The sequence below is a fragment of the Lactuca saligna genome, chromosome 3 (genome assembly GCF_052625555.1).
Source record: "Lactuca saligna cultivar CGN05327 chromosome 3, ASM5262555v1, whole genome shotgun sequence".
NCBI lineage: Eukaryota > Viridiplantae > Streptophyta > Magnoliopsida > Asterales > Asteraceae > Lactuca > Lactuca saligna.
In genome coordinates, this window is record NC_136419.1 from 134,649,131 (window position 1) to 134,674,438 (window position 25,308).

General features: G+C 38.4%; 2 protein-coding genes across 2 annotated transcripts; one reads left to right on the plus strand and one right to left on the minus strand.

Moving 5' to 3' along the window:
• Nucleotides 1-4,984: 4,984 nt before the first annotated feature.
• Nucleotides 4,985-5,704, minus strand: LOC145035995 (uncharacterized). The gene has a single exon (XM_078984486.1). It carries the CDS (start codon nucleotides 5,702-5,704, stop codon nucleotides 4,985-4,987), a length of 720 nt encoding a protein of 239 aa, XP_078840612.1.
• Nucleotides 5,705-7,487: 1,783 nt separating this feature from the next.
• On the plus strand, nucleotides 7,488-8,480 carry LOC145035996 (uncharacterized). Its single transcript, XM_078984488.1, has one exon. It carries the CDS (start codon nucleotides 7,488-7,490, stop codon nucleotides 8,478-8,480), a length of 993 nt encoding a protein of 330 aa, XP_078840614.1.
• Nucleotides 8,481-25,308: the final 16,828 nt, after the last annotated feature.

Sequence of the window (25,308 nt, forward strand, 5' to 3'; positions counted from 1 at the left end):
TATCTCATTTTATATCGTATTTGTTTTCATATTGTTTCCAGAGCACAATGTGTCGCTTATTGTCATGATATTGTATTGTGTATGAAGGACCTTTCCGTGGACTTTTTAGAGTCCATTTTAATTTAGAAGTAGAGTAAGAGGTGTAAATGCATGCCATCTCCAATGCATTAAACCCATGAAGAGTTGAATAGAGTGCCAATTAGGAGAGAAACTATATATATTCAATTAAATTCTTAAAAAAACTCACAACTTTTCACTACACATTCTATTCAACTGTTCAATGGTGATTCAACTCCACATTCTCTCTCCTCTATAATCTATATTATATTCAAATTTATTCTATTAAACTCTCATTAAACTCCCATTGTGGATCTGCACAAATCACATATGTTCATAATTATTTCTCTCTCACATAAACTCTTACTCATTTAAATCAAAATAATCAACACTTTATTTTTATTATTCATAAAAAATATTATTGTTTGGAGTATTTTAGGATACAATGATTTTGGCAATTAAGAAAGCTGAAAAAAATGTTGTGCAACAACTATAAAGACACTAAACATCATATTATTTTGCTATCAAATTACACATATCATACCGTAATCTTACGTATTCTCTCTATTTTTCATGAAACCATAGAATACAATGATGTAGGATTTAAGTTCTCATTCAAGAACTTGAATTAAGATAGTTGTATCTTCTAGCCAGGCGTCCACGTATAGTTATAGAACATTGTCACGACCTTCAATCTCCTACCCGATTGATTTTGGTTATTGCTCACTATTTTGTTAGTATGATAAATTTAAAACTTAATTTGATTTTACAAGGATAAATTTTAGTACAATGATTTTCTTGGGGTGTATATACTTTATTAATGCGTGTAAAATCAAATAGTAAAATATCAGAAAATTTGTTTTATTTCTCCAAATTTTCATCTACAAACTTTTTTCATGTAACTACGGAAGTATGACTCTAGATGTGCACATTACGGCATGTCCCAACCTCCATCGATGTAGAACACAGCTATGGCACAAGGTGCATGGAACACACGACATGCCTCTTCGTCCACACATGCTGGAGCATGAGCACATCCCCACAAACTTTGAATATCATGCATTGAAGTTTGAAAATATATGCATCTAAATAAGATACAATATATTGTAAAGATATGTTGAACACAACTCTTTTATATGGGAAACAACAAGACTTTTATTAAGACACTTAAGGAGAACTTACACTTTGTGAGACTACTACACACTTTGCTTTCTTTGAGGCTTTCTTGGATGGTTTTGAGCAAATGAGCTCCATACCTATTTATAGGCCTCTTAGGAAGGTTCTAGATACTAGCATACACTTACTACATACTAGATAACTCTAGAACTATCTAACATACTCTACATGCTTCCATATGTTTCTAGAATGTTCTACCATGTTCTGGAGAGGTCTAGGTTGCTCCAGTGTCTTCTAGAATGATCCATATCCTTCCAGGATCTTCCATGTCGTTCTAGAGTATTCTAGACTCTTCCGGTATATTCCAGAGTCTTCCATAGTCTTCCATAATGTTCTAGAATCTTTTAGAGCATTCTAGAACAAGCTAAAGTCTTCTAAATAATATTTGTTTTATTGGGCTAGTGATGATCTTTAACACTCCCCCTCAACACTAGCCCTCATTCTTCGTACCATGTTAAGCTGACAGCGAAAACCTTCACATTTTCCAGTACTCAGCCCTTTGGTGAACAAGTCTGCTATTTGGTCATCAGTCTTGATCTGCCGCATCTCAATTTCTTCCATCAAGACTTTTTCTCTGGTAAAGTGATAATGCACTTCCACATGCTTTGTTCTAGCATGAAATACTGGATTTTCTGCCAGCCGAATTGCAGATTGGTTGTCACAGTGAAGTGGTACTGCATAGTCAACTTTTTGATGTAAGTCCTCCATTAGGAGTACCAACCATGTACTTTCTTGAGCTACTACGGCCGCTGCTTTGTACTCCGCTTCCGTGGTTGACAATGATACTGTTGGTTGTCTTTTACTACACCATGATATTGGTCCCGACCCAAGCTTGAACACATACCCAGTGGTTGATCTTCGGGTATCATGGTCTCCTGCATAGTCAGCATCACAATATCCAACCAACTTGCAGTCTTCTCCTCTTTTATACAAGAGACCATAGTTAATTGTACCTTTGACATATCTCAAGATCCGTCGGGCAGCATCCAAATGAGGTTTCTTCGGACTTTGCATGTATCGACTCATAACTCCAATTGCATAAGCAATGTCAGGCCGAGATAAAGTTAGGTAGATAAGACTACCTACTAGTTGTCGATACATCGTTCCATCATCTAACTCTTTTCCTTCATGAGCACATATCTTGGAATTTTGCTCTATTGGTGTTGATATTGGCTTACACTCTAACATGCCAAACTTTTGAAGTATATCTCTTGTATACTTTTGTTGGCAGAGGAACAATCCTTCCTTTGTACGATCAACTTCTAACCCCAAGAAGTGTTTAAGCTCCCCCAGCTCTTTCATTTGGAATCGCACCGATAGATTTTCTCTTGTTTGATGGATTTGTCTTTCGTCATCCTCGGTGATGATCAAGTCATCCACATAAACCAATACAATTGCCAACTTCCCTTTTTTTTCTTTGACGAACAGGCTTGAGTCTGCATGTGCAACTGAATAACCACTTCGGGTAAGAAATTCAGCAATCTTACCATACCAGGCTCTTGGTGCCTGCTTCAATCCATAAAGAGCTTTTCTCAACTTGCACACATGAGTGGGATTAACTGCATCCTCAAATCCCTTTGGTTGGTTCATGTAGATCTCCCGATCTAATTTCTCCATGCAAGAAAGCATTCTTCACATCCATCTGCCATAATTTCTAGTCTTTACTAGCCACAAGAGCTAGCAGCACCCGTACAGTAGTTATCTTCGCCACTGGACTAAATGTTTCATCATAGTCCAGTCCATATTGTTGTGAGAATCCTCGAGCCACCAAACGAGCCTTGTATCTTTCAATTGATCCATCTGTGCGTCGTTTTAATTTATAAACCCACTTACAGGAAATCAGTTTTATATCTCTTGGTCTTGGTACTAGTTCCCACGTTTGATTATGCTTTAAGGCTGTAACTTCTTCTTCCATTGCCTTCTGCCAAACTTTATTCTTAACTGCTTCTTCATATGTCTCCGGCTCTTTAACACCGTCTTCTAAAATGGCCGCATTAGCATACTTGGGATTAGGCTTTCGGATTCTTTCCGTCCTTCGAAGTTGTGGAGGTGGTGGCTCCCTTTCACCGGCATCACTTGTTTGAGTTACTTCTTGCTCAATGACATCAGTGTCGCTCGGATCTTCAGGTGTATCAACACTTGACCAAATATGTGCAGTTTGCTCCCCCATCTTTTGTTTTAAAACTTCTTCAATATTTTCCGATTCTGGTAGTACTTTCTTCTCTGAGGACCACCATGAAGATGCTTCATCGAACACTACATCTCTTGAAGTGTAGCATCTTCCACTTGTTGGATCACAACATCTCCACCCTTTTCTTTGATTGTTGTATCCAACAAATATACACCTGACTGCTTTCTTGTCAAACTTGTTACGTAAATGACTAGGTACAAATACGTAGCAGATACAACCAAATACTTGGAAGTAGCTAACAGTAGGTTTCATGTTCCATAGTGTCTCAAATGGTGAGATGAAACCTAACCTTGGTTGTGGAAGTTTATTGATCACATGGGTAGCGGTTCGCATTGCTTCAGCCCAAAATCTTCCTGGAACATTCTTCGCGTGTAGCATGCTTCGACAAATTTCTGCAAGATGTCGATTCTTTCTCTCAGCTACACCATTTTGTTGAGGTGTGTTGGCACATGTGAATTGATGACGTATACCACATTCTTTTAGATAGCGATTGAATTCTTCTGAGGTGTATTCTCCTCCATTGTCTGAGCGTAGACACCGAATCTTCTTTCTCACTTCTCCTTTGACCGTTGTCTTGAATTCTAGAAACTTTGAGAATGTTTCAGATTTTTCTTTCATGAAGAAAACCCACACATATCTCGAATAATCATCAATGAACGTCACCATGTACCGCATCCCGCTAACTGATGTCTGCTTGACTGGACCGAACACATCTGAGTGAATTAACTCCAGTGGCTTCTTTGCTCTAAAATTTGACTCCTTGTATGGTAATTGATGAGCTTTACCATACTGACATCCAACACAAACAACATTTGTTTTAACTTCAAGTTGAGGTAAACCATTGAGCATGGATTTCTCCATTATTACCTTCAACTTGTGATAACCAACATGTCCCAGCCGTGCATGCCATAGATCCGCTGTCTCATTCTTACGAGTCTTATCTACATAGGCAGACTCTGCGGAGAGCACATAAATGGACTCCACTCTTCGTCCTTCCATTGTTGGCGTTTCTGATATTTTAAGATCTCGATAGACATTCACATCTTGTGGGCCAAACAAGACGTAGTTGCCTGACGATGTTAGTTGCGATACCGACAACAAGTTCTTCTTCATACCTGGTACGTGATACACATTATGTAGTGATACCATGTCAGATTTATTACCAGGCATGATCGTCGTTTTTCCAATCTGAGCAATTGGAAGTCGTGCATTGTTGGCTGTAAGTACCATGCGACTCCCTTTGTACTCCTTCACGTCTTGTAGTTTGTTCTGATCGCCAGTCATGTGATTGGAGCATCCTGAATCAATGATCCAGTCATTTTCATAGTTGATACGCTCTCCCATCATTGTCATGAGTGCTAACTCATTTTCTTCTATGGCACATAATGCCTCAGCATCCCATTCATCCTCTATTTCCTTTTTGGAAGTTACTACATTGCTTTCCACAGACTTTTTCTTTGACCAACAATCCTTGGACATGTGGCCCCACTTTCCACAGTTGTTGCAGTTGCCTTCGAACCGCCTCCCCCGAGAATTCTTATTGTCGGTCTTTTGAGATCTCTATGGTTGTGAGGTTCCTGGTTGACTCTTCCCTTTGTCAGCATTTTTGTATCCTTCTTTAGAAGGTGGCTTAAAATTCCTCCGACTTTTACTTGTGTAGAGTGCTTCTTCTTCACTCTTCAGCGTGATGCCTCCCATTTGCTTAGCCATAGCTTCTTGGCTGGCCAGCAAATTCTCAAACTCTACAAGTGATGGTTGAACGGGCCATCCTTGTACAACAGTAATGAAGCTTCTATATTCTGGCCTGAGTCCATGGATGATGATCCTTTTCATTCGAGCTTCTGCAATGACGGATTGCGGATCTAGTTCAGTAATCTCCCGACATATCGACTTGACCTTGTGGAAATATTGAGCAATCGTCATGTCACGTTGTGAGATTGATAATAGCCCGTTCTCCAAAAGTTGTAGTCTCGTATCATTCTTCTTTGAGAAAAGCATCACAAACGTGTCCCAAGCTTCTTTCGGGGTGTTCTCATCCCGAATATGCTCCAACATCTCTTCTTCGATTGTGGTCTTCAAGGCAAACATTGCTTTGCCTGCTTTGATTTTCCATTTGCGCAAAGCACCATTAACGTCTTCCTCTGGTGGCGTAGTTTCGCTTCCACCAACGACCTCCCATAGATCTTGTCCTTGTAAGTAGGACTTCATACATGTTTCCCACGTTTTGTAGTTGTTGTTGTTGAGTTTCTTGATTCCTCCGACGACTTGGAGATCACCCATCGTGTTGGCAGTACCTCGGTAATACCAAACAAGCTAGTTTCGACACTAAACTTGCAGAGTTACAAACTACTCACGATACAACGAGAATCACTTGTTCTCATTATCAAGAAACCAGGCTCTGATACCAGATTGTTGAACACAACTCTTTTATATGGGAAACAACAAGACTTTTATTAAGACACTTAAGGAGAACTTACACTTTGTGAGACTACTACACACTTTGCTTTTTTTGAGGCTTTCTTGGATGGTTTGGAGCAAATGAGCTCCATACCTATTTATAGGCCTCTTAGGAAGGTTCTAGATACTAGCATACACTTACTACATACTAGATAACTCTAGAACTATCTAACATACTCTACATGCTTCCATATGTTTCTAGAACGTTCTACCATGTTCTGGAGAGGTCTAGGTTGCTCCAGTGTCTTCTAGAATGATCCATATCCTTCCAGGATCTTCCATGTCGTTCTAGAGTATTCTAGACTCTTCCAGTATATTCCAGAGTCTTCCATAGTCTTCCATAATGTTCTAGAATCTTCTAGAGCATTCTAGAACAAGCTAAAGTCTTCTAAATAATATTTGTTTTATTGGGCTAGTGATGATCTTTAACAAGATATAGATTATACTACTAGATATATAACATATTAACATTGTTAACTAATATTAGTAACCAATATAATATGGAAATAATATTTTATAGAATTGCTTATAAGATCTTGTGATAGCAAATATACTGTACTTATTAAGACAATGAGTTTAAATGTAATTGGTTTATACAATACAATAGACCCGTGATGTGTACAACCGAAACGAACAAAAAACACCCCAATACAAATCGCAAAAAAAAAAAAAAAATTGAAAAAACCACAAGAACAGACTAGTTTTAAGACCAGCCCTGTCTTGAACAGGGCCGGTCCTAAGAAAGACCAGACTGTCTGGGGACACACGAGGTCCATCCATGACAGTTTTGGAGCACCTCTATACGACTCTCCTGTCAAAATTCACAGTTACAATATTACATATAACAAAATTTGAATAGGCTTCCACAGCATTTGCATCAACTCAGCCCATAACGCATACAAACTGAAATGGGTAACCACTATACTAAACCACCTAGGGCCCAATGGACTCTCGACCCCAATAGCATCGTGATTTACATTTGACAAGAACATGGGAATTGGGATACGAATACGATATGCATTGGAGGCGGAAGCCACATAGAAACGGCGATATACTTCGCGAATTCTGCTAATTACTTCATAATCCATCCTGCTTAAGTTCCTCATTCTCAGTTTTTTAATCAGGTAAATTGTTTCTTAATAACATCTCGATTTTGTTTATGACTGTTTGGATGTTAATTCTTGATCATATATGAATACTAAACATTAGCTTTTTGTTGTATCTATTCTTGTGAACGAATATCGGTCGAATGCAATTCACTCCAACTTTAAAAATCCATAAATTTCAATCATGATAATTAATGTTCTTCAGTTTTAAGTGTCAGTAACATTATGGTTGTGGATTGCACACTTATAAACTTGGGATCGATCCATCTCTGTTTTCTAAGATTGTGATCTAGCTTAACTTTACATTTTCTTATCCATTCTAATAGTACTTATTGGAACTTGGATCATTACTTGTCGCATCTTGTTTTTATAATGTTTGAGGGTAGTGTTAATTTATTCGTTTATGTTAATTTGTCGGCTATTTCTAACTCCATTATATCACGTGGAAATTGCAAGTAGCTAGTTCTTGAATGTTTTATTTTTGTTTTGCAAGTGCATGAATGGCTAACGAAAGGAGTACTATAACTAGTGACAATGGTAGTGTGCCACCTTGGTCGGATCTCAACCATGATTTGCTTCTTTTAATTATGATGCAACTCGGAGTCATTGATTTCCTTGCATTTAGTGGAGTTTGTAAGCCATGGAGATTAATCGCACTATCGAACAAGAACAAGTTTATGGTGTCCAGACCACCCATGTCCATATCTTTCTCTTCCGATACTAATGAGATTGAGTGTTGCCTTGAGGACTATGAAGGAAGAAAATTCAAAACCATTGTACCCCATTCTTCTGAAAGGACATGTATTGGAGTAACTTGTGGTTACTTGATCTTGTTCGGTGTGAAAACGCGTGACTTTTGGCTTGTGAATCCGATCACAAGACATGAACTTCATTTCCCTAACGCGCCCTTTAATTACAATTATGTATGTAAAATATGTAGGGCGATCCTTGTCTTTTCACCTTCATTATCGACGTGGGTGTTTGTTTTCTTAATTAAATGCTATGGTAAAATATGGTTTTCTATAGCGGATAAAGGAGAATGGACTCATGTTTCCAACACTTCCTATATTTGCGATTTATATGCTTTCAAGGGGAAGATATACACGTTACACCGTTACGATAGTGTAAGTGAACTTTGGCTATATCCAACACCCAAATTGACATTACTTGAAAGCAATGATTTTCGGAATCCATATTTTGGTTATCCGGTGTTTGTAAGTTCGGGTGAAAATCTTTATGTGATGCAACATCAGTACATGATATACCATGAACTAGATTTCGACAAAATGAAATGTGTGTGGCGTGAAAAGACAGGAGAAAAATATGCATGCTTTGTTAGTGGTTTGTCGTATGTTGCTGCTATTATACTACAAGAGCCAGGGGCTAAACTTCACACACAATACAAGAGATATGCTGTTACTACTACAAGGGAAAAAGCAAAGCACTTTTATGCAAAAATGTGGTACTTTTTTCATGAATTTTTCAATGAGTGATGAATTGTTAGCACACTTATATTTGTTTCTATGATGGATGATTGTGCTAAATCATCTATGTTTTACCTTTTTGATCTATGGTACTTATAAGTATTTGAACTATAAAAGTGTTCATGAAGATTCTTTTTGTCATGTCTTTGAATTGGTAGATAGATTTTTAACATCATTTGTAGTTATGTACCTTTACATTCCATTTATGCACCACCATATAATATTATAATGACAATTAAAATGAATAATAAGAAATTATAGACAAGGAAGAGCCTTATATACATGAATTTGCGATTCTATTGTATATTATGTGCATGCTCAATTATGAACCGGTGTTAAAAATTTTGTATCTTTATTTTAGTATTTCTTGATATCAACAGTTCGGTTAAATTATAAAATGATCTGTGTACTTACTGAAAAGTTATGGAATATATTTCATTAGTTTGTATTTTTGTATTTGTCAGCCTTAAATCGTATTATGGTCAACTAACATAACATCATCACATAAATACATCAATAAGATTAGTGGAGCATGACACTTTGGGAACTCATTGATAATTATGACAGTACAAAAGTGGATTAAGCATAATATAGACATTATGACATTATATGTTAAATTATGATGATCTTGATTTGATTTTATTTTAAATTCTAGACTTAAGTGTTGGGATTTTGGTTTGATCTGATTTTGCTAGAATGGATTCTTGAATATGTAAACTAAAATTAGGGTTCTTGAAAAGAATAAGCGTTCATTTACTTAGGCAAGTCAATTGTTTTTATATGATATGTTAAACCACCCAACTTTCATTTTTGTTCATTTATGTATAATTTGATTTTTCTAACCTGTTACATGTGAACAAAAAACACAATTTGGAAATTTATAAATTACTTATGAATAACTCTTGATTAGTACTTATAATATTTGTAACTAGAGGGTTTTCCCATGAGGCCATGATTTGCATGGGGCAGATGAGTTCTAAAATGTTTTATGTTTAGACTTTAGAGATACAAGTGTTTCTTTTAGAACATGCATCCTTCCTAAACAGCTAAATATCATATTTGTCTGATCTAAACTCTAAATATTGTATATGCCCTTCTTAATGTTTTTTAATATCATATATACCCAAATCTATTTTTTGGTAATTTTTATTGATTTATAATTGTTTTTCATAATATTAAATCATTATAATTAAAAAACATTTTGAATGGACAATAATACCCTTCTTTATTGCTACAACAGATAAAATTTTCACCCGTATCAAAAAAATCACATTCGACTCCCATATACTTCTGATCATTGCGTCCAACGTTGCTTCCAATCAATCGTTTCTTCCAATTGGTGCTTCACCTGTTGTCGCACACACACATACAATCATCAGGTAAATAAATTGTGAATCCAATCCCTTTCCTCAATTTCGATTATGTTGTTGTTGTTTGATTTGTTTAACAATTTGTATCACGTGAATATGAACAAAAGAGTTGCAAGTCAATTCCTAGATTTGATGCAACTACATATAATTTGTCCGATCATTCGATTATACCACCAAGGAAACCAACTTCCTCTTCAAATATTTGTAAAAATTTTAACTTTTATTAAAAAAAAAATACCCATGAATTTAAATAAATAAATGAGTTTGATTTTGATTTTGATTTTGAGTTTGAGTTTGATATAATACTTACCAGAATGCAGCCAATGAAAGCGAAACTAATTGATGTCAAAACATAACCATAAACTATGTTTGATATCTTATTTCTCATTGTCTTAACTCTTCATTATTGCAGTATGTGAAATAATTCCCTAATTGGAACAACTAGTTAGAGCACCCAATAATGAATGAGTGAATAAATCTATGTTTGATCTGTTATTGCTCATTGTCTTAACTCTTGGGTATCTTTTTTTATTGCCGACTTAAAATTATGTTTTAGAGACGATACAAACCAATATCGGAAGATCATCTCAAACAGAAGATATTACCCTTCATGTCACATCAAAGCCAATATGGGAGAGCAAGGCTATGTCTCCCATAATCTAGTATGGTTATGCAAATATTTTAATTTTAATTTGTTATACATTTACTAAATTGTATGATTGTTTCTCTAATTAATATTCAATTTCAGGCATACACCAACATCTAAGTTCAAGTTAAAATTGAAATATGGGGGTTACTTTCAGCTAACGAAGAATAGTTGTAGGCAAATATATTGCTTTGGCTTTCAAAAATGTATCCACATAGATACATTTTTATACAAGTTAAGTCAACTACGTGACGAAGCGGCAAAACGTTATTCATCAAAGAACAACCCCAAAATTTTCTATTCTTTATGTTGACAAGTATGCACCATAAAAATCACTTATTGAGCTTCATTCTGATGAAAAGTTCATGGCTATGCTTGACATGTATGGAAGCGAGAAACAAGTAACCATTTATGTGAAAACAAAGAATAACCTTGGCTCCAATAACCATACTAACCATTTATGCTCCAACAGAGATGAACCACACAATGAGTATTCACATAGACACATTTTTATACAAGTTAAGTCAACTACATGACGAAGTGGCAAAACGTTATTCATCAAAGAACAACCCAAAATTTTCTATTCTTTATGTTGACAAGTATGCACCATAAAAATCACTTATTGAGCTTCATTCTGATGAAAAATTCATGGCTATGCTTGACATGTATGGAAGCGAGAAACAAGTAACCATTTATGTGAAAACAAAGAATAACCTTGGCTCCAATAACCATACTAACCATTTATGCTCCAACAGAGATGAACCACACAATGAGTATAATGGAGACCTTTGTCCTAGTGAGGAAAACTATCACAGTCATCTCAGCTCTGATAATGAAAACGATCTAATGAATGATGATGACGAAGTGTACTCATTTACTAATTAAGAATAGTATAAGCATGGAAGTCGGCTCAAAATTTGAAAACGTGGTTGATTTTAGAAGAGATTTGAACCACTTTGCTGTCATAAATGGGTTTAACTAGTACATTAAGAAAAGTGACCCGACACGATTAACAGCAACGTGTGAAAACCTAAAGTGCGAGTAGAGAATTCATGAATCTATTACACAAGATGAAGTTACCTTTGAAGTAATTATATACCTTAAGTTATATTTAACATGCTTCATATTAAAAATATATGTAGGTTTATTTAATTCTTTTTTTAGGTTAAGAAAATGGTAGAAGTACATACTTGCACTCACAGCAACAAGGGTGGCAATAAGTGCGCCACTCAAGGATGGATTATTAATGTTGTTACTGATAGGTTGAAATCTGATGGGGATGTCTCTCCATACGAGCTTAGAAATTTGATTATGAAAACTTACAATGTTGTCGTGCCATACCTAAAAGTTTTTAGAGGGAAAAAGCAAGCTTATACCGACACATATGGTAAGTAGGAAGACTCTTTCATGAAGATGGATGAATTTAGAGAAGAATTATTATGAAGGAACGAAGGAAGCGTTGTTGAAATTGACATTGACATAGTTGGTGGAAAGAAAGTTTTCAAAAGGTTTTTTATTTGTTTATCAACTTGTTCTAGAGGGTTTGTTGTTGGTTATCGTCCGTATATTGGTCTTGATACTTGTCATTTAAAAGGAAAGTTCAATGGTGTACTAGCTGGTGCAACATGTATTAATGGTAACAATTCTATATTTCTAATAGCATATTTTGTGCTTGAATCAAACACACAATCATGGACATGGTTTCTTGACTCACTAAAAAAGCAATTAGAATGCCAAATGGTCTTGTTATCTCATCGGACATGCAAAAAGGGTTAGAAATAGCCATCACGAATGTTTATACTAATGTTGTCACACCCCAAAACCAGAACAGCGGAAACGTTCTTGGGTGGACGGCATGTCAAGTATCACAACACATGCATTATAGTAATCAAAGTACAACAAAACATTGCATTAATAGTAATAGTTTTACATAGTTTACATTACAGGGTATCAAAGTAATACAGACAAATGTAATAAGAATAGCATGGTACTAAGCTATCTTCATCAACAGCTCCGGGGATGTACCTGTCTAATGCTAACCTGAGAATACAAGTTATTTGAAAAGCGAGTATCAGCATTTTTACAAATGCCGGTGAATTCATAAGTAATTAGTGACATTTTATTCAAATAACTTTATAATGTAGTAGTTTAAGAGTTTACAGAGTATTAGAGTTCTTTCCAGAAAATCCTATATTTTCTTTAATAAAAGCAGCCTTCTACCAAGACTGGACGGAGTTATGTGGTAAAAAGTAGTTTTCCCTTAATCGCTATCATTATCAAAATACTGAATTTAATTATTAAAGGAAGCAAGAGAAGTCAGGGAAATAACATATGCCTCAGCAGTGAGGACTGCTGACTAAGGCAAAGGAATCATAGACTCCAGGAGAGTATCGAACGAACGACACGCCTGGTTCCGTCTAACAAATGGAGACACAGACCCTAGAAGGTACCAAATGAAAGGTACAGCTGGTAAGGTTTATGACAGTGAATACAGACCACAAACAATATCAAATGAAAGATACATCTTGCAAGGTCAAAACAGAGAATACAGACCGCAGACAGTATCAAATGAAAGATACATCTTGCAAGGTCAAAACAGAGAATACATACCTCAAACAATATCAAATGAAAGATACATCTTGCAAGGTCAAAACAGAGAATACAGACCGCAGACAGTATCAAATGAAAGATACATCTTGCAAGGTCAAAACAGTGTGACTCTGAAAATGAGTTACCAGCATATAGTGTAAATTGCCGATGAAATACCGTTACCTTAAGGCCATGAATTATAAGGAAACCTGGGATACTTGTGACAACCCGATATTTCAACTCTTTGTAACGGCCTAATAGGTCAAGTATTGTAACCACTTTTGAGTTAATAAAATTAACGTTGATAATAAAATGTCCAAAAAGTTTCTATTTAACTACCTACTATGTTTTATATCATTAAACCAAGATCGTACGTAAAAAGAATGCCCAAACCCGGCTTCGTATATTGAAGTTAAGATTTTTTCAAATTCGGCTTAGCAACAGACAACTAAAAACTTGAATCGGAGATCGAGCGACTTTTGGCTGGAATGACCTAAACGAGAATCGAAGGTCTCGACATTGGTATTTCAGCGGTAAAAAGTCTGGCAAAAACCGACGTCAGATAAAGAAGTTATGAATTGTTTTAAAAAAAATTTCTTAATCACGAAATTTTATAAATAAATAATAAAAATAATTTCGGAATTTGCCAATGGAATCTAAAGGAAAGTTGTAGAGTATGGTCTCACCTTCGCGGGGATATAAAGAACGTCGAAAACGGAGTTCGTATGAAGGAGATATGAATTTTTTGAAGTTTATTAAATAAATTATATATTTATTTAATTAAAAATCCGGTATTATCCGAATGGGGAGTCAGCGTACTCATCCGAGTGACGCGCCGCGTAACCCCGTACGCCCCGCGTACGCGAAGGCCTTGGCCTCGGATCGTCCACGTCGCCCCTATACGAGCCTACCCCCGTCCCATCCGAAGTCCGAGGCAGTCGAGGACTCGGTCATGCATGACGTATGCGTACGCCCCGCGTACCGAGGCGGTTCCAGCCTCCTATAAATAGAGATGCAAGGGTTCCCAGAAAAATTGCTCATTCTCTCTCACTTTTCTTGCGTTTTGCCTCGTTTTCCGTGCCCGCACTACCCCGAAGCCCTGGTCATTTTGTGCAAGTCCCGAGGGTTGATTTTACTCCCAAGAATCCCGAGAAAAATCCGTTTCCCGAGACGAAACTCTACCCGGTTTTTCCATCTCGCTATCTTCAAAACTTTCAAGTGAGTTCATACCCCTTAATTAACCCTTTTTAAATATTCTAAATGCTTTTATATGCTTTCTAGGGGGGGGGGGGGGGGGGGGAATACAAGTAAAACACACGACTACTATCAGGTGTTATATATAAAGATTATTATACACTTTTATTAAGTAGAATCATATGTGATTTATAAACTTTATAGGGAACTCCCGTATACAAAATATATTATAATAGCCTACTATCTTTAAAACTATAAATTGTTGTAATGCATGTATAAACTAAACATTTTTCCTAGATTTAAAGTATATGTGTCTATCTTAGGCTCTACAAAAATCTATGCTTTCATAACAAGTGATTCCTTTTCTAGATATTCTAAAACAAACGAGGCACACTTTTAGAAAACTATAATAGGTATAGTTTTATGAGGATATTGCTAACTTTTACATACTAGAAACATGATTTTCGAGAATCACTTTCATGTAGAATAACAAACGAACATTTCAACACGTAAATCTGTTTTTATACTACGGTTCTATGAGACATTAACTTAACGTACGTTCGAGTACACATTTCAAGTCCTATATTATATACCAGAATCCCTTGGAGGGGGAGCATGGTGTTTGTGTATAGATCTATATGGGCTTGACAACCCGCGCCCTGACTATTAGCTACAGTCCACCATTTGGGGTGACAAACGTCATAACATTCCAACGCCTGAAGAACGTTGTGTATAGGCCTCCCGAGTCAATAGTATGGTTATAAAACTCACAGGAGGTATTAAAAATACATTAATTTACGAGGTTTTCAAACATATTGGTTATTTTTACACTTACATACATTTTTGGAAACAAACTTTGGTATGGAAGGAAGACTACTTTTATACTAGTAGAAAATATAGGATTTTCTAAACACAAACAAACAAGGACAAGATATTTCATTTCATACAAACATTGTCATTAAATACTTATGAAACTCACCAGCTTAAATGCTGATCTACTCTTTCAAAATTACTTGTATGTCCCAGGGATTCAATAACTACAGGTATCATTATGCTTTTGATGAAGGGACGCTGCGGCGCTAGTTTAATCTCATATTTTGACATCATATTGTAATTGGATTTGAACATGTAACTTTTGAAAAATGTAAACTTTCAATTATATATATATGATGGTTGTATTTCTTTCTTTACTATGTATTCATTTGTTACGTTACCACATGAAGTCATCCGCCCCCGAATGTTTCCGCCGTTCAGGTTTGGGGGTGTGACAATACTCGTAACCATACTAACCAACACTAGAGTACCTGATGCCCTACAAGCGTCTATAAATTATGACATTTTTCACCCCTCGGCTTGCTGGGCCGTGGACTGTAGCTAGCAGTCAGGGTGTGGGGGTGTCAATCCCGTATAGATCTATACACACAATGTCCGCTCTCCCTACAGGAGACTCTGGTTACCAACTAGACGACGGAGAATGTCGTGTCCTGAAGATGCATCCTAAATAGTGGGTAGTGGGTTTCATATCTAAGTTCTGAACTAGGGGTAGAGACTCCTAACTGGATTGACTAGAGTAAACCTATATGTCTATGCTCGCATACATAACATACAACTAATGAATCAAACGACCTTCGGATGGCCATCCGATCCCACCAGGCCACATCTCAACGAAGAAAAGGAAATAGGGCGGACAAGCCTTCCTAAGTCCTTCAATCATTATTTATATGCACCAATACAAGTACAGACATACATCTAACTACGACTGAGTGTGTAACAAGTGGAAACGCATCGTGATGTATAACTGAGTCGTGGGGTGTAAACGTACAGTGTGGAATAACTAAATCGTGATGTATAACGTACAGTGTGGAATAACTGAATCATAAAGCATGAATGAATAGTGTGGAATAACTGAATCATAAAGTGTGAGTGAATAGTGTGGAATAACTGAATCATAAAGTGTGAGTGAATAGTGTGGAATAACTGAATCATAAAGTGTGTGTGACTAGTGTGGAATAACTGAATCATAAATTGTGAGTGAATAGTGTGGAATAACTTAATCATAAAGTGTGAACGAATAGTGTGGAATAACCAAATCGTAAAGTGTAAACAAACAGTGTGGGAATATCGAATCGTGAAGTAGGAGCGTTAACCATTATAAGTGAAGTAGAAGCGATAACAAGTATAAGTGAAGTACAAGCGTAATAAGTATAAGTGAAGTAAAAGTGATAACAGTATAAGCGTATCACCAAGTAAAAGCGTTATCAAGTAAGAACTTTAACTAAGGAGGAGTATCAAAACATGGAAGAAAACCTTTATTCTTGAGGAAGTCACGACAGGGTATTCTATTGTAAAATAAGTTTGAAAACCTTTAGAAATTCTTTGGAAACCTTTCATAAACCAGTTTAAAATGAACTTTGATAAAACAGTATAAGTAAGAGTTAAGAACAAGTGAAAACATTTTGGAAAAACCATTTTTAGTATCCTACTCGGTAAAACAGTTCACAGTGTGGTAAATTCTTGTGCATTTGGGTTATCAATCACATGTGATTGATATGATAACTGGCATGTTTAACTTGTATTCCCCCCTATAAAACATGTAAAAACATTTAAAAGGTTCATTCAGGGGTATGAACTCACCTGGTGTAAGTAGGTCCGACGGAGGTGCCAGTTGGGTGTTCCGTGTCACGTAAAGACTCGAACACACTCAATGACCTACTTAACATATGATAACATATGTTCACATACAATTAGTATTTTTAATACTAATGAAACACGTATTCGCACCCAAAGGAGCGGAAAACACTTTGGTTAAGTGTTTGGGGTGTCCCGGGTAGCGTCTAAAGGTGTGTATGGCTTAGGAATGGAGTTTAATCTCCGAGAGTGAACTCCCAAAGCTTAGTTTACAGCCCAGGGACATCACACCATGAGTTTACTGCCGTAAACTCATGGTGAGGGGTTCTAGTGTGTTTTAAAGGTTCAATCTTGTTAGTGGGATTTTTCTAGGTCCAATTCCAAAAGGTATGAGTGGGTTTAAGGCTTCTAAGGGCTCCATCATGGACTTTACGGCCCATGCACCATCCCTAAGGGAGTTCACGGCCGTGAACTCCTATATCATGGGTTTAATGAAGTTTTAAGCCCTTAATTCACTCCTAGCATTTTATGGTAATAGTCTAAGGCCATTTGGGAGACAAAACTCAATGTTTTCGCATGTTTAAGGGTGTTTACGGCCTTGACACATGTCTGGGCCATAAACTCCTTTTGTCCCTTCATTTTATTGTGTTTAATTTATCTAATCCTGAAATATCAAGTCCCTAAATTATGTATTAAGTCCAAGGGTGGTTTGGGAGTGTTTTTGGGGCATTTTAACAAGGTTTAGAGGTGTTTACGGCCTTGGCATATGCCTGGGCTGTAAACTCTCTTTTATGCCTCAAAATGATTGTTTTAATTGATCAAACACTCCTAGGCTAAATCCTCAATTTATTTCCAAGCTTTTAGGGACAAATGAGGGTCTTTTTGGCCTCATTTAAGGGGTTTACGGCCTAAGTAGAATCTTGGGTCGTAAACTCCTTTTCAACAGCTTCCAAGTCCGATTTTTAAGCTATAAACACGAATCATAATGTTTAGAACAAGTTAGGATAAGCGGACTTACGATTTGGAAGCGTTTGGTTGCGGATTCGGGTCGAAAACGAGTCTAGAGAGAGAGTATAGAGAGAGAGGGTGGAAAAGGCTCAAATGGAGTTTACTCCCCCTTATATATGGGTGGGAGTTGGAGCTCAGTGATATTCTACCCGATACTGTCGTTTAACGGGGCTTTTGGTCGCACCCGATTTAGTGGTCGTAATAATAAAAACTAACTTTTCCAACTAAATGGAAATGTGTATTACGAGTTTTTATTTCTCTTATCACGACTTAACGACATAAATAAATGAAATATTTATTTACTTGGCGACCTCTAATTAACGGAACTTTTATACAGTGGAATATTCCGTTAACAGTAACGGGGTAATGTAACGGAATAACTTTGGGTTGTCACATCATCCCCCCGTTAGAGGGAATTTCGTCCCGAAATTCAGGTCTAGACAAGGTAATTGGTATGAATGACCGAGTTAGAGGCAAGAGAGTACTTCCTATACAGTTTTTCCTCGCATTCCCAAGTGAACTCTGGTCTGTGTCTGTCATTCCAACAGACCTCCACATACGGGATGCGGGTTTCGTCTCGTGTAGCTAGTGTGTTCCGACTGGTGTATCTACGAGGGTAGAGTTCTCAATGGTTTCCATCAGGATGAGTGAGGCACGAAGAGTGACGTCTGGTAAACACATACCAAGTCTCGGAAGTGGATCGATCTAGTGTGAAACTTGTGGAATATCCGAAGGCAGTAGCGGCCTGAAAAAGGTTGGACCAAGTCTCCATGAGGATTCTCAGATGGTCCTAAGCTCTCGGAATGGTAGAGATTTTTCAGTACTTAGAACATAGTGCACTCCTATGGTGAAATCATCATTGGCGTGATTGCCATTCCGAAGTTCCTAACGTTCTCACTCGTACTGGGTGTGTAGTCCTTCAGGTTGGTTCTTAGGAAGTTCGGGTGGTCTTTGGGCTCGCGGTTCCTGTCAACTGGCTGATAGAGACTTTCTAGGTCGTCGAGTGGGTTGCGTGACTATCGTTATCTATTCTCTATAGAGTGTCTATCTCAAGCTGGTGCAAAATGAACCTGCACTAAAGAATCTTGAGATACGGAAACCCTGAGAGTCAGGAAGATAGGGTTTCACCGGACAAGTGTTGGACTATCTCGGGAGGTGGTTCTACTATTTCTGGGCGAGATAGTATTCGTGGAACACCTAATATTCCAATAAGATTTGGTTTATTCTAGTGCAGAAAGCGCCTGTTCCTGCATGACCTCTCGACTAACACCAAGGCTGGTGTCCAGTCTATAACCTCTTCGGGATCTGGATCATGAGGCTTAACGCAACTACTTACGCACTTGATCAAGTATTCATGGATGCGGAGGTTATCCTGCGGTTCTCGGTATTCTAGTGTTCACTTCGGAGAATGTATTTCATCATCTACAGGGCGACGAAGATTTCCTCCATGAGAGAGGGTGGAGGATGATAGGCACTACTTGTCTATAACAGGATGGACGAAGTGCCTGAGTAGTGCGAGCTTCTACTTCCACTACTCTTCCGAAGGTTCTGAGTTTTCTCGGTCTAAGTCAAATCTAGTGAGTATAGGTTCCCATCACTCGGAACTTTAATCTTTTCGTCCACTCTTCTTAGAGTTTACTTTATCGCAGCCCTCGGATTTCCAGGATATTTGCCGTGATGCTTAATTCGGGGGATTAAGCGTGAATGGATGGTCGTAATCCATGTCCTTGTCTCTTACGACTCAGGTTTCTTAATCAACCGAGAGTGTTAGCTACTAGGTTGGCTCAAGCGGAATGACAACAACTTCGGATTTGTGGTCATTATAGTAGCTCAATCCGTAGGGTTCTCTTGACTCTAGCTCCCGTTCCATAGGATAGGATGAAGGGTCTTTCTAGGGAATCTACTAGGTATGCTTCGGGTGGTTATCGTCTTCTGGAATGCATGCAGTGCCTTTCGCTTCGGTTCTTATCTGTCTAAGGAGGGTTGGTTAACAGCGCGCGGTACCCCTCTCCTGGGTACTTCGGAAGGTTTGAGATAAGAGGGGCGACTGACGGATCGCATTAGTCTTTATTGATTTTATTTTGTTTAGGTTCGGAAGAACCTTTATTTTCCGACATGGCTACGGAGAAAGTTCTTTTTACACAGCACTAGGGATATACTCATGGCTGCACCACGTCAAACCATGACCGATAGAGTCGTCGAAGTTGGCATACTTCGACATGATATACAATGAGGATCGATAGAGTCATGCTCCGAATAGGCACACAAGCTCTAGACGTTTCAGGTTTCGTCTTGTGTATCAGTGCCGCGGATACTTGGACCGATGAAGTCGACGTGGAACTATAGAGGGTCTTGAGTGTTTTCTGAATAGAGTACCTTTTTATGAATGGATTCTCACGAGGCATTTATAATCGCCTAACATATACTAGTCATGTATATTTAAGGTGGGGACGATTGTTGACTGAGTGACTCCGTCTTAAATCCACAACCAAACGAGGAACAGGAAATGAGGCGGCATTCACTCACTCTAGGTCTATCCATCTTAACTATACATGGTCGTAACGTATATGTTTTAGCCATTACAGTTTTATCTAATGAATTTTTAAATTTTTTTATAACGGTGCTGCGACTTTCGCCTTATGAAAAAGTATTTACATTTGAATTTTCCTTTTATTGTTTTCAGTTTAGTTATCTGAGATTGAGAGACGTACCAAAATCTACTAGGTTCCTTGATGCTTCTCCCTAAGCATTAGAGTTAGACTCCTCCTGTGTCTTTGTCTTTTCCTTTGGTTGGGCAGTCCTTCTTGAAGTGTCCCACTTCACCACATAGGTGGCAAACTGTACGAGTCGCCACATTGGTGGTTGATGTAATGAACTCAACCGGGGTTCTGCAGACGCGAGCAGTATGCCCCAACATGTGGCACCTAGCACAATAGAGCTCCCGGCAGACACCATGATGATGGTAGCTGCACTTGTTGCAATGGGAAAGATTTCCTAAGTATGGTCTCCTAGGTGTATGGATGGAAGGGTTGGTATGGAATTTGATCATCTTAGCTCGTTGCCCTTTGGAAGGTCCTTGAGCCGAGGTACTTCCCTCCTCGATCTTGATCTTTCTCTTCAGTGGATTCGAGTGAGGTTCTTGGGTGGCTGGGTATGCAGGGGTTGGTTGTTCCTGTCCATTGCTAGGATCGGAAATCCCGATAAGGCCCTTGCTAACATTGGTGTTGTTAGCATTCAGGTGAGCCATGATAGCTGCTACGGCTGCCGAGACTGCAGCTTGGAACGTAGCTTCATCGAATAAGAGAGTAGGTTTCTTGCTTGTGGACTGGTTGCGCTTCTTCGGTGGCATGGTTTTTCCTACACGGAAAGGAATACAAGATGACGAGAGACGATGGCTAGGCCTGGACATATCTGTCCTGACTGTATTAGGCATAAACTTTTCCCGCACCTCGAGTACTGGTTGTCTGAGTGTCGACCTACATCCCTATGATGTAGTCCTGGTATGCAAGGTAGGAGTATGAGTATCGGAAAAAGGCCATAAGATGCGAGTCATTCCTCCTATGTTACCTTTATACTGGGAAGGTTTCACTCTCCGGTCTGGAAAGATTTGAGAACAGTTCGGAACGAAACCGCGGAAAGAGAGGCTTATGAAAGCTTATGGCTAAATATTCTCAATAGAGGTGCGGGGATCCGATCTAATCGTGTAACTGGCAACGGGAAACCATAATTTTTACCTAACACATAGCGTGAGTAGTGTAACCACTAACTCATTAAATTGTATTATTTTAAGGGTTTATTAGTGTGACGAACACGAGGAGAAGACAACTCTCGGGTTCCATGCACTGGCTCCCTCTGTGTCTGGCTCGTATCTTTGACTGAAGTCGGCATTGGTTTCCTTCGGGTAGTTACCTAGGGTTCTCTCCTCGTATGGACATATTGAATTTCTACTCCGCCTTCCTTCTAATTCCGACTCTGGGTGTCATCACTTCATGATGGATGACTGGAATCTCAGAAGTTTAGGCGAATCTCTCACCACTGTCCCTAAAAGATATAGTCACTTGGTGAATTCAATAGTCTCAACCCAGTTCATTTATTTCCGAGCTGGAAATCTTCTAAATGAACTTCTTCGGGGTCGGAATCAACTGTTCTGCTGAGTACTGAAGTGGGTAGGGTTTTCAACAGGGTTCACGCGAGAATGGAAATGTCTAAAGAATCCTAAGAGATTATTAACATTTCACTGGATGACCCATATCGAGTCCTGCTACGATTACACAGGGTATACAAATCATATATAACTTAGATCCGATAGGCCTTCGAATATGTGATACTACTCTAGATCCACATCCCAACGAGGAAAAGGAAATAGGGCGAAACCACATATTCTTAGCCTATGGAATCCTTATTATATATAATCTTGGAAGTATACTCTCTGTAGTTGTAGGTATATCAATAAGGATTTTTTTAGTTCTTCACACAAGGTTATCTATGTATTCCAAAATACCCCTATGGTATTTTAATTTCTTGTTTGTTTCTTATCTTCTGTTTATGATTCTGGGATTAATGTGAGTCTTTTAGTGTTCCAAAATACTCCTATATTATTTTAACTTTATGTTTGGCTCTAGCATTCCTAGTTGGTAAGTTTCAGACCTGTTGCAACACCACTATCACTCCCAAGCACACGTTCATCGCATCTCGAATAAATGTAGTTGATCAGGTTACATTTATTCCAGCGTACTTGGTCAGAGTGTTTTATCCCTTTTTGTATTTATAGGTTGTATATCTTTTATGAATTGATATACTTAGCTCACTATAAACAATGCTCTGATACCAATCTGTCACACCCCAAAACCGGAACGGCGGAAACTTTCTTGGGTGGATGACGTCATGTCAAGTATCACAACACATGCATTATAGTAATCAAAGTACAACAAAACATTGAATTAATAGTAATAGTTTTACATAGTTTACATAATAGGGTATCAAAGTAATAAAGACAAATGTAATAAGAACAACATGGTACTAAGCTATCTTCATCAACAGCTCCGGGGATGTACCTGTCTAATGCTAACCTGAGAATACAAGTTATTTGAAAAGCGAGTATCAGCATTTTTACAAATGCCGGTGAATTCATAAGTAATTAGTGACATTTTATTCAAATAACTTTATAATGTAGTAGTTTAAGAGTTTACAGAGTATTAGAGTTCTTTCCAGAAAATCCTATATTTTCTTTAATAAAAGCAGCCTTCTACCAAGACTGGACGGAGTTATGTGGTAAAAAGTAGTTTTCCCTTAATCATTATCATTATCAAAATACTGAATTTAATTATTAAAGGAAGCAAGAGAAGTCAGGGAAATAACATATGCCTCAGCAGTGAGGACTGCTGACTAAGGCAAAGGAATCATAGACTCCAGGAGAGTATCGAACAAACGACACGCCTGGTTCCGTCTAACAAATGGAGACACAGACCCCAGAAGGTACCAAATGAAAGGTACAGGTGGTAAGGTTTAAGACAGTAAATACAGACCACATACAGTATCAAATGAAAGATACATCTTGCAAGGTCAAAACAGAGAATACAGACCGCAGACAGTATCAAATGAAAGATACATCTTGCAAGGTCAAAACAAAGAATACAGACCGCAGACAGTATCAAATGAAAGATACATCTTGCAAGGTCAAAACAGAGAATACAGACCGCAGACAGTATCAAATGAAAGATACATCTTGCAAGGTCAAAACAGTGTGACTCTGAAAATGAGTTACCAGCATATAGTGTAAATTGCCGGTGAAATACCGTTACCTTAAGGCCATGAATTATAAGGCAACCTGGGATACTCGTAACCATACTAACCGACACTAGAGTACCTGACGCCCTACAAGCGTCTATAAATTATGACATTTGTCACCCCTTGGCTTGGTGGGTCGTGGACTATAGCTAGCAGTCAAGGTGCGGGGGTGTCAATCCCGTATAGATCTATACACACAATGTCTGCTCTCCCTACAGGAGACTCTGGTTACCAACTAGACGACGGAGAAGGCCGTGTCCTGAAGATGCATCCCAAATAGTGGGTAGTGGGTTTCATATCTACGTGTTAAACTAGGTGTAGAGTGTAACGACCCAATTTTCATGTCCAAAAAATTTTCATTTTAAAATATTACTTTTAGAAAACATTAATAAATAAAAACGTTGTTTGATCACGCCATAACACATCGCAAACCATGTTTTAATAATCAAACCATACAACCCATCAAATATCAGAGTACAATCCCAGTGAATCTCGTAAATGCGGAAACCGAAGAGTGTGTGTGTGACATGCTGCTACCGTGCCGGCTCCTTTCCCCTAGCTGAGGAGGTACCTGAAACCAAAACTGAAACCGTAAGCACAAAGCTTAGTGAGCTCCCCCATAATACCCCATACCATACAACATATAACAAATAACATGCAATTAGGAGATACGGGCCCCGCCCACACCTCACTTTCTGAAAGATACGGGCCCCGCCCACACTCGTGAAGATACGGGCCCCACCCACACTTCGCTACCTGGGAGATACGGGCCTAGCCCACACTCCATTCTCGGAGGGATACGGGCCTCGCCCACACCCAACCGTCAACACATATCATACAAGTATCACGCAGACAACAGGTATAAACAGTTCTATCATACTGGTATATATCACAATCAACTCGACTAATAGATACGGGCTCAGCCCACACTATAATACTAACGTCTCATCTATACGGGCCGGCCTTGGTGCCTTAGACCCGTTACTACTGAAAGGAAACTCACCTCGAAATAGCTGCTGGTCTGTGTGGGAATTGATCACCTACTACTGCTGTTGCTGCTCCGGAAACTCCCCGGCTGTAATTCCCACAATATACTTAATCATACACTGCTAACTATCCTGTGGGTAAAAAGACCATTTTACCCCTGGTCTAGCACTAAGTCAAATCGAAGTCAACTTTTAGTTTACCCGACTCGCCGAGTGGATCTCCACTCGCCGAGTCCCTAGCAAACTATTGTCCTGGGTCCCTGATTCTACTCGTCGAGTTGGGCTATGACTCGACGAGTTCATCTTCTAAACTGTCATTCAACTCCTTCATCCTACTCGCCGAGTTGTATGAACAACTCGTCGAGTTCATCTTCATCCGAAGAACACATATGCTAAGACTCGCCGAGTTGTATGAACAACTCGCCGAGTCTGTTCTTGATCTTATGAAGATTACCTTGGACTCGCCGAGTCAGGCATTGACTCGCCGAGTCCTATCATGAGTGAGTCCAGCTTTCAACTCACCGAGTCACCCCCTTTGACTCACGGCTCAACTTGATACGTCTAAAAGGGACCAATTCGGTGACTCGCGAGCCGACTCGCCGAGTCACATGAACGACTCGCCGAGTCGT